Here is a 10,192-nt window from a genome sequence, read left to right as displayed (position 1 = left end):
ATATATTATATTATGTGCTTGAGGTCAGTAAGTAACTGCAAACAACGTTACGTTAGATTACTTTTTATACTATCTGCGTCGTCCTCTTGTTTAGTCATGTCCGCTTGTGACACTGACACTAAAGCGTAGCACTGCACAGTAGTGGAGAGTATAGTATAGTTTGGCCACAAATTTCGATAGTTCAAAGTACGAGGAAACACAACATAGTCCAAACAAAGAAACAAAGATTTGTGTTGAAAAAGAAAGAAAATGGGGAATATCGAAAGCCGGAGAAGGAGGCGGCGCCACCCCACTCCACCACCACCACAACAAGAGGCAAACACAAACTACTACTTTGCACCTCGTCTTCCTTACTACCCCAACACCCTTCTTCCTCCTTATCACTACTACCCTCAACAACCACCTTCCCTTCACCACGAGAAAGCTGTCACCATCAGGAATGATGTCAATATCAAGAAGGACACTCTTCGAATGGAGCCTGATCAACACAACCCTCACCATTTTCTTGTCACTTTCACCTTTGATTCCATTGCTCCTGGATGGTATCCCCCAATTTCTCTGCTTTTACTTCTTAGTTCTTACCATGGATATGGATACAAATAAAAACTGAGTTTAATTTAAATATTGCACTCTAAGTCTTGGAAAGTTTTAAGCTACCTTCTAATGACACTCCGATTAATGCATCTGACGTCTCATGCCTTGTTTGTTAGACTTATTAAATGATGTGTTAACATGTCATTGGATGATTGCATTCAAATTAGTTTATTATGATGATACAATTTGGTTTAGTTTAATTGTCTTCCTCCTAGATTTTCGTCATGTACTAAAATGATGTGCCATATGCTTAATCTTTAAGAATGTCATCAGAGGTTTGATCTTTAGATCTGTATGTATGAAAATATCTATTGAAAGATGTTAAATTGATCTATATGCCTCAAAGAATTAGTCCTTGACTCTCTTGATTAGGACTTAGGAGATACCATGACTTTATCAATAAAACATCTTGCCATGTCCAACCGTGTTAAATTTCATGGACATCACCCCGCTATTGAATGTTTTAAACATTGTTAGAAATTTCCTTATATAATATACTTTGCTTGATCAGTAATTTATTCTATTCTCAGACACCACCCTTCATTATTTTTTCTGTTTATGCTTTTAATTTAGTATCAGTATGAGTCTGAGATAGCTGTCGTTCTTAAATGAATGTGATACTTCTTGTATACAGCTTACCTTTTATACCTGTGCTTTGTTCTTTCATGTGTTTTTATGCTTAACGCGTGTTCTGTGTCCTAGAACAGCATTACAGTAATGTTTTTTGCCAAGGAAACTTTAGATGGTAAGCTGATAGCTGTAAAGAAAAGCTTGCTCAAACAAATCTCAATGCCTTTTCAGCAAGGTCTTTGTCAGAAATTCAGACAACCTTCTGGAACTGGCATTGAAATCTCAATGTTAGAGGAGACAGGACTGACCAAAGTAGGTGACACAGAAGTTTATCCTCTTGTGCTGAAGGCTGAGGTTCGACCATTAAACCATTATGAAAATGAGGGAAACCCATCTTCTCAAATTACTTTGGCTAGTTTTGGAAAAAGGGAGAGGGGTGAGTACAAGGTCCAAGTAATGAAACAGGTTCTCTGGGTCAATGGGAAGAGGTATGAACTGCAGGAGATATACGGCATTGGGAATGTTAGTGATGGTGATAGCCATGAATCTGGTGGAGATTGTGTAATTTGTTTGTCAGAACCGCCAGACATAACTGTCCTACCTTGCCGACACATGGTACTTTCCATTTATTGATTCTCTTTTTATCCTCTATTCCTCTACCTTCTTGTTCTTCTTGTAGTTTTGGTTAGTTTGGTAATTTATTGATGTTTCAGTTGGTATAGTTAGTTCTTCTATCAACTCATATACAGACAAGATAGCAGTGTCTGAATTCGCCAGGTCCAAGGAGTAAAGATGTTAAACTATTTTAGAGTGTATGATTGTGTACCTACCATATAAGCCAGTTTGTTGCATAATTGTTTTTATATGAATTCACCTGTAAATAGAAATGCATGCTATAATTGTTACCTAATTTTGTTAGACTCTTTAAAATTATTTGGTTTCAGTCTTTGATTGCTTCAATGACTTATGGATGAATTTGATTTGGTGCAAGATATTTTTTATCTTTCCAATTTAGATCCCATTATATGCTTTGTTTGATGCATGATGTTTCCAAGTGGTTCACTCTATAGCGCACGTTCATGCTAGATTGAGAATTTGAGTCTGTGCTAGCTTTAAAATGCTGAATGATAGATAATTCTCTTTCTCCTGCATTGTGTAATTTTCCCTTTTTATTATTTGGGTTGCAGTGCATGTGCAGTGGCTGTGCTAATCTTCTGAAAGTTCATACAGCCAACTGCCCCATCTGTCGGTATCCAGTTGAGAGGCTTTTGGAAATTAAAGTAAATAATGGATATGGTGAGCAATGAAGATCTACATTCAACAGAATGCTAGTTCTTTTTCTACCACAGTTTCCTGATTTTTAGCAAATTAACCGGCTGGCTTTGATGTTGTCAATAGGTGTTGCAAGCTGCAATCAAAACAATATTACCATATACTTGTATAACTGAAATTCCCTGGATTTGTTTTTGTACCAGTTATGGACCAGAGAGGGAAAAAAAAACAGTGCATGAGTCTTGTTTGAGGAATGAGGATGAAATTTTTCCATATTGCGCAGTGCTTGTAAACCATTTGCTCATCGTGTTCTTGACGGAGCAATGATTAGTTGTAATTTCAAACTCAAACATATGGGGGTAGACACAAATAATTGGTTAAGTTTATATTCCAGAATCCTTTTCTTAGACAGCTTGAGATTTGTGGTTTGATTAATGAAAGGAATTTCAAGCAGTCGATACACGATAAATTTAGCAGTTAGAGGGCAGTCGTAGCATTTTTGCCAATTGGATAGTGTGCTTTTCTTTTGAGAGGATTTGGATAGTGTTATACATGCAAAAAAGACAAATTAAAGAAGTCAATTTTATAACTCTTAAGTTAAAGGCTTTTATATTAAGATATTAAAATTAATATGTTAATATTTAAAGCTATTTTGGTTTTTATAAACACGAATGCTTTAGTTTTGCCTCTTGCCTATGGGGCTTTTCAGAGTTGAGAAGCTTTCTATTTTCAGATTATGATCATAAATTTAAATCTGTGTGCACCTTCCCTGTTTAGAAAAAATAAAGGTTGTGAACGTGTGTGTTTTTAAGATATTAAAATATTTGTTGAGAAGATCTGACTTAATTGATTGTGCTGAGCGCTTGAATTATTTTGAATTCTCTAATGTTATCTTGAGGGATCAAATCAAAAAAGATATTAAAATGTCTTCATATTTATCACAATACTTAGAGATTCATGAATTTGTTCTCGTCTTTCTTTCATAAATTTGATTCCTTCTCTGAATTAGGTTAGGATGAGCCTTGATTTGAATTTATTGTGATTAATTTCATTTATAAATCCTTCTTTTTTTATTTAATTATTGAATTTGTGCTTAATGCTTTTCTATTGGGAAATTGGAATTTAGATTGTTTCAGTTCAATTACTGTAGAATTCTTAAGCCTAGGGATACAAATAGATTGCATGCTTCCATGTGAATTTCCTTCTCTTAATGCTTGAGTTATGACTAATCTTGCTCACCTAAGGGATTATGATTCATAGTTGGGTAAAAATGATTTATCGTCTAAGGGATTAAACTAAATTAAACAAATGGTTGTGAATTGCATAACACAGTGATTTGATGTTAGTAATTAGTAAGGTGTTCACAGTGGGATTTTAACTTAAAATTAATCTGAATCAACACAAGAGAATTAAGTGTGATGTGGTTTTGTTTGGTTTAAATTATTTATAAAATTCAAATCAAATCAATATTTTATGGTTTTGTTCATTTTGGGTTTTACAATTTGAAAATTATGCTAGTAAGTATTAAAAAAATGTTTAAAAAATTTATTTATTAATTGAATAAAATTTCAATAATAACTAGTTCAATAATGAACGGTATAAATGAAAAACAATTGAACTTACACTAAAAGAGTAACTGTTTTCAAGTTAAATAATACTTGAATATTAATCATTAACTTAAAAGTAACTATTCAACTTAAAAGTCAAAACAAAACATAGTACTTATTTTTAAGCTTCAAGGAGTGAACTAAAAAAAAAGTACAACAACATAGTATTTGTTTTTAACCATGGAAGTTAGAAAGTAGATATCCAACAATAAAATATTAATTGCAACAATAATTTTTAGGGGTGTTTGCGGGACGGTTTAGTTTGATTCACTTTTCGTTTGCCAAACCGCAAATGAAACCTTACCGCGTGATTTGAAAAATATAAAAATCAAACCATTAAGCATTGATTTTTCTGTAATTTGAACTTTTTTTAGTCTATTTTTTATTTTTCATTCTGTTTGGTTCAATTTTAAACATCACTGCTAATTAGTTCCCTTCCATTGCCGATTTAATATAAAATGACTTGCCAAAAATTATCATGAATCAAGTAAAACCTCTCCAGATAACATACTATATGATTATTAAAAAAAACTAAAGAAACATTATCAACATACAAAGAAGAAAACAAAAGAAACTTATGTCCCATCTTCTATTGAAACTTGGAAAGTTCTTCATGGACAACTTACAATATTACACGAAATTCTCTAAGATATAACTAATTGCATTTGCATTTCCTCGGATTATTACCTTTGTGTTGAAATTGCAAATGCGGTGTTTTTCTTCTAGTTTTGTAGTTTATCTTGATTACTTCTTTTGACTGTACTATTAGTTACTTTTAGAGGGTTTTGACAAAATTGAGTTGATCAAGGACAATTTTTACATAATCCCGAAATATGCTTTCTTCACTTCCTTGATTTATTCAATTTTATCAAAACCTCCAAAAGTTTTCTCAAGTCCATAGTCCCTTCATTCGAACATTTTCAACTTCACAATCACCATTTTTTGAACACCGATTGATACCAAGAAAGAAAGGAAAAAATAGGATGCGTGAATTACATTAAATGTGTACATAGTCTTAGCATAAATAGATGCTTAGTTTAGGTTTAGTTTAGGTTGATCATGATTAGTTCATCTATGTAATTAGAGGTTAAAACTTTAGTTAATTAGTTATCAGTCAGTTATAGTTGTATATATATATATATAAGTTAGTTGACTCTCAAGTAACTAACTAAAGTTCAAACCAGTTACATAAATAAGCTATCCATGATTAAATTAAACTAAACATCTTTGTCCTTTTTTTAAATAAAAAAAATCAAATTTAATTTTTTTTATGTTTTAATAAAGTAAAAAATTAAAATTTGATTTTTATAAAAAAAAAAGGACAAAAGGTACATTTCATTTATATATATATATATATATATATATATATATATGTATATATATATATATATATTTAAAGATTATAGGTAAAATATTACATTTTCCCACGGCACTTTGACCAAATGAACCCCCTCCACCCCTTTCAACACCTTCAACCTCCTCGTGGATCCCACCTCCGATTATTGCCCCCAACACAACGTCGTTGTTTTGTGCACGTGAATGAATTCTAGCGTCTCCAATCCCACATTCGCCACCCCCTCCGAATCTATATCCACCACTTGTCCCGCCACAAGCCCTTCTGTACCAATCGATTTTGCTAACTCCCCAATCGCGCAAACCACGCGTGACGCCGACACGCCCTCCGTGGACACCGCCACGTGCTCAAACGCGAAGGCGAGAACTGCCACGTCCTCGTCGTAGACCTTGTGGTTGGTCGGCTTTCCGTGGTAGAGGTCGTCGTTGTCCATATAGGGCAGGTTGTCGTGGATGAGCGCCATGGTGCCGTTGACGAGCTCGCATGTGGTGATGCAGAGCACGGGGCGGATCCTCTTGCCCTCCCAACCCTATCTTTCCACAACCCTTTTTCGGTGTGCCGCCGACGTCGATTCCGACAACAAAGAGCAACCCTTCAACAAAGACCTTCTGACGGTGATTTTGGTTTTGGTTTCCGGTGGTGGTTTTGATATCTGATGGTGGTTTTTGTTGTTTAGCCTCCACCATTCTTTTGTTGTAGTTGTTGGGGTTGGTCGGGGTGTTGGTGTTTGGCTCAGATCTGGACCTGTGGGTGTTGTTTGGATGGGTTAAGATGGTGGTGATGGTGTTGGCATGGTAGGTGAAGGGTGTGGTTGTGACGGCGTGATGGTCCGAATGGTTTTGATATCTGATAGATAGTGGTGGCGGCGCTTGCGATGATGGCGGTCGGAGGCGTTGCGGATTAGATCTGGTCGCTTATGGTGGTTTGGTGGTGGTGGAGGGTCGGCGCACGGTGATTGGAGGTCGCGCGCACGGGAAAGACTGGGAAGTCGACGTTTTTTTTTTTTATTATTACTCTGGACGTTTTTTAAAATAAAAAATTAGGTATATATCATGAATTAAAATATATTTAAGCCTCAAATTAATAAGTAATATTCTTTATAAATTAATTATAGCTATAGTTTAGAAGAACTAGCTAGCCTAATCCGTGTATGTCATATTCTAAAAGCAACCAATTGGGATTTTGCAGCACATTTTGCTATAATGATAATAAGTTACGTTGCATAATCCAGAAGTAAAATAGCTCTCATCCAACTATATTTGGGAATGAACAATATCAATTAAAAAAACATTTCTCAACTATGATACCTTGCTCCTTCCTTGTCATATAAATAAATTCAAGTCGGTGACGGTGGCCCAACCTCTTGTACATTTTGTTTGTGCATCCAGAATTTAAAATGACATGGCACATTTGAGGACACAAAATATTAAACAAACAAAGATATATAATATATATACTATGTCACGATCAGTCCTAATATTGTTGGACTCGTAAACTTGTAATTAATCTGACCATTCAAATGTTGTGTGTCGTCTCTAACACGTAATAAAAGTGGTTGCTGGTGGCCTTTTTCTGTAGGAGAAAGCTAAGGGTACTCTTCAATTCTTTTAAATTTCGGTTTCATCAAAACCACAAGTATATATCCATGGGAAAAGCACATCTCTGAATAATCATAATCATATGGCCGTCCACTTGAAATACTTATGTAATGTTCCCTGTTTGATATGTTAATGTTAATTAATTTAATTCAATACCTGGAAGCAATGAAATTAATTAAGAATGATGATAATGAGTAGACCATTAAACTTTCCTCTGACTCACGTATATATCCCTAAAAAATGGGTCTAAAGAAAATAAATGTGAAAGACAAACTTGTGTATGCTGACTTATCAGTGGTCACGCAAATCATAATTCTGCACTCTCCTGTTGGTGTACAAACATTTAATTATTCTTCCTTCAAAAGAAAAACATTTAATTAATTGTTTAAATTATTAAATTAATAATATTTTTATGCAAAAAAAAAACAACTAAAATACAAATAATTTTAAGGTTTTTATGTACAATATATATATATATATATATATATATAACTCGTTGTCAACTATTTCCCTATATGGACAAACACACCCTATTTTATATTTGAATAAAATCAAATATAATTTTATTTGAATTTATCAATAATTCCAAATAATTTTATACCAATAGCCCCTTATACGCTATGATAGGTAACTAAGGTAAGTAAACTTCAATACGCTATGATATGTAACATAGTACGCAAATTTTTATTTAGCTAAAAATATTCGTTTGAAATATTTAGAAAAAAATATATAAAATTGATTTTTTTTAAATATAAAATCTAAATAAAATTAAATTTTGAAATATCATATGATATATAATTATATCAAATATGTGTTGTTCTATCTCAATGATGTAGCCAAGATGCAATTCTATTTGAGGTTACATTCCACGCAATTTTCCCTAGAGACCGAATTGGTAGAGAAAGAATATCCAAATAAAACTATTAAAGGTCATCTTCCCAACCCTACCATATTCATGCCGAAAGAAAGCTCTAGAGTCATTAAATACAAACACTAATAATTTAGTTTAATATTTGTCCTGTTTTCAAGAATTCGCATGTATGCGTTCATTAGGATTGACATCAATTAATGATTATCAAATATAAAAAATATTCAAAATACTTACTAATATCAATATCAAATGGGACAAATAATATTTTTTTTTTAATAAAACAAATCCACCTGAGGAGATATGAGTTGATCCAATAATTAAATAAGGGTGAAGGGAGAGGTAGTATGGGTGTATGTGGATGAGTTTGGATTGGATTTGGTGAAACTTATTACTCAATCCAATTAAATTTAAATGGTTGATTTTGATCGATTTTTCAAAAAAAAAATTCAATCCAAATCAACTTATTTATAAATGATTTGAGTTGGATTCAAAACATTTAAATTTGTTTGCTAACATATTTAAAATCTAATATTATTTATAAGCTAAATTTTTATTAACCTTTATTGTACTATTCCGGTGTGTTTTTGAGTTGATTGAGGTGCGATAGTGAGTATCGATCAAATGAGATGCGATGGAGAGAAGATGGAAGTTGAGATCCTAATTAGTGACAAAGTGAAATCATGAAAACTGAAAAAAAATAAAAAAACAGTCTCACTCTTAATTATTAAGTCTAATAAAAATAATAACTATTTCGTTAAAAATTTCAAAATATATATTAATTATAAATAATAATTTAATACAAATTAATAGGTCAATGGATTAACATGTTCAAATATTAAAACTTGTGATCTAATCTAAAACTCAACGTGCTTAAATGAGTTGATTTGGGTTTAATTCAAACACAAAAAACACTTAACACAAACTTTTTTGTTGGTTTGAATTCATTTAAATTCACAGGTGATCCATACTCATAAATTTGTCTATAAAATAATATGTTTAAATTTCTTTTAACAAAATTAACATTTAGTGGGGAAAAAATCCAACTGAAAGAGTTGTAAATGAACATAAAATACAAATGTTGATCACCAGTGTTTAATTTTGTATTATCACGAATACATAAAGATTGAGTTTAATGATGATGTTTCCTTACTCGTTTGTAGCAGAGAAAGATGGAAACTACTTTGCTCCTTTTCTCCTTCCCCCCTCACAAAAGAACAAAGTGTGCCCACAGTTTCTTACACCTTGTCTGAAGAACTTTCATAAGAATTGCGTGACTCAAAAGGAAGTTGGTTACTGATCCTGAAAACAAGCTCAAAGTATGGGAAAGTGCATAACTGAGCTACCTTATGCACCGGCATTCGTCGTCATCCCACGTTGGAATAGTGGAGAAACACTACTAAGTGCTAGACGTGAAAGTTATCTAACAACGCTTCATTTAATTCTTTTCTTCTTTTCCCATCTTGTTCTTGTCAGGGCCCAGAACTGATAGACACGTACCTTCAACACAAGGGTTTCTTAATAAATTGGCTCATCTCAATGAGTTTAATAATAATGACACTTCTAAAGGAATTACATGATAAAAATGATAATGTTTAATCTAGTGCTCATTCACGTGATCGACTTTCCGATCATAACAATTGTTACATGTACTCAAATTAGTAAGTAACCTTCTATTACCAGCTAATTTATAAGAATAGAGATTCGTGACTCCGGACACTCAATTGCTAATCTATAGTGAGAAAGATATACAAAAGTGATAATATAATAAGTAATATGACGTCTCATTCCAAATCTTCAGAGATTTGGTAGTTTACTCTGTACTATTACCAAATATTGCACACTAGTCTCACACCTATAATTGCACACAAAAAAATCTTACACCTATAATTGCCGTGATGATTAAAAAATATATATATATTTCATGTTAAAACTAAACAATTTTTTGAAAGAGATATATTAAAGAAATTAAAGTTAATAAAAAATTTGAAAAAATATATAAATAAATTATATCTCATTAATATCAAGTATTTTTTTTTTTGAAAACTATACAAAATTTAAGATAAATGTTTACTATTATTAATTAAATTAATTAATTTTCTTAATATTTTTTATTGATAAATATTAATCATTAGTTTATTAATTTGGTTAACAAAGATTAAATCGAAAACTTTTTCTCTCTTTTCATCTTCTTTAACAATCTAATTCACCTTGTATCTCCACTCATTTTCTTAATCCTAATAAATTAATAAATTAAACCTCATAAAAAAAAGACAAGATAAAATATTATTTTATAGGCGCTGATGATGAATATAAAAAAGTGAGTGCA

The 10,192-nt window shown here is 32.2% G+C and overlaps 2 protein-coding genes across 3 annotated transcripts; one reads left to right on the top strand and one right to left on the bottom strand.

Annotated features, from left to right (window-relative positions):
* Positions 1 to 2,709, top strand: LOC100816136 (probable E3 ubiquitin-protein ligase LUL2). 2 transcript variants are annotated; one of them, XM_041008503.1, is made up of 4 exons: positions 1 to 542; positions 1,302 to 1,779; positions 2,352 to 2,460; positions 2,640 to 2,709. In XM_041008503.1, the coding sequence occupies exons 1-4, from the start codon at positions 250 to 252 to the stop codon at positions 2,684 to 2,686; spliced, it is 927 nt and encodes a 308-aa protein (XP_040864437.1). In that variant the 5' UTR covers positions 1 to 249; the 3' UTR covers positions 2,687 to 2,709. The 2 variants fall into 2 exon arrangements, with proteins under 2 accessions (XP_040864437.1, XP_014621547.1); XM_014766061.3 differs by having other exon boundaries at positions 2,563 to 2,709.
* A 2,654-nt stretch (positions 2,710 to 5,363) lies between these two features.
* Positions 5,364 to 6,880, bottom strand: LOC102661282 (geranylgeranyl pyrophosphate synthase, chloroplastic). The gene has a single exon (XM_014766060.3). The coding sequence runs from the start codon at positions 5,858 to 5,860 to the stop codon at positions 5,543 to 5,545; it is 318 nt and encodes a 105-aa protein (XP_014621546.1). The 5' UTR covers positions 5,861 to 6,880; the 3' UTR covers positions 5,364 to 5,542.
* Positions 6,881 to 10,192: the final 3,312 nt, after the last annotated feature.

Source organism: Glycine max, chromosome 13 (genome assembly GCF_000004515.6).
Source record: "Glycine max cultivar Williams 82 chromosome 13, Glycine_max_v4.0, whole genome shotgun sequence".
Taxonomy (NCBI): domain Eukaryota; kingdom Viridiplantae; phylum Streptophyta; class Magnoliopsida; order Fabales; family Fabaceae; genus Glycine; species Glycine max.
The sequence above is the reverse complement of the archived record's forward strand: the minus strand, read 5'-3'. Positions and strand labels throughout refer to the sequence as shown.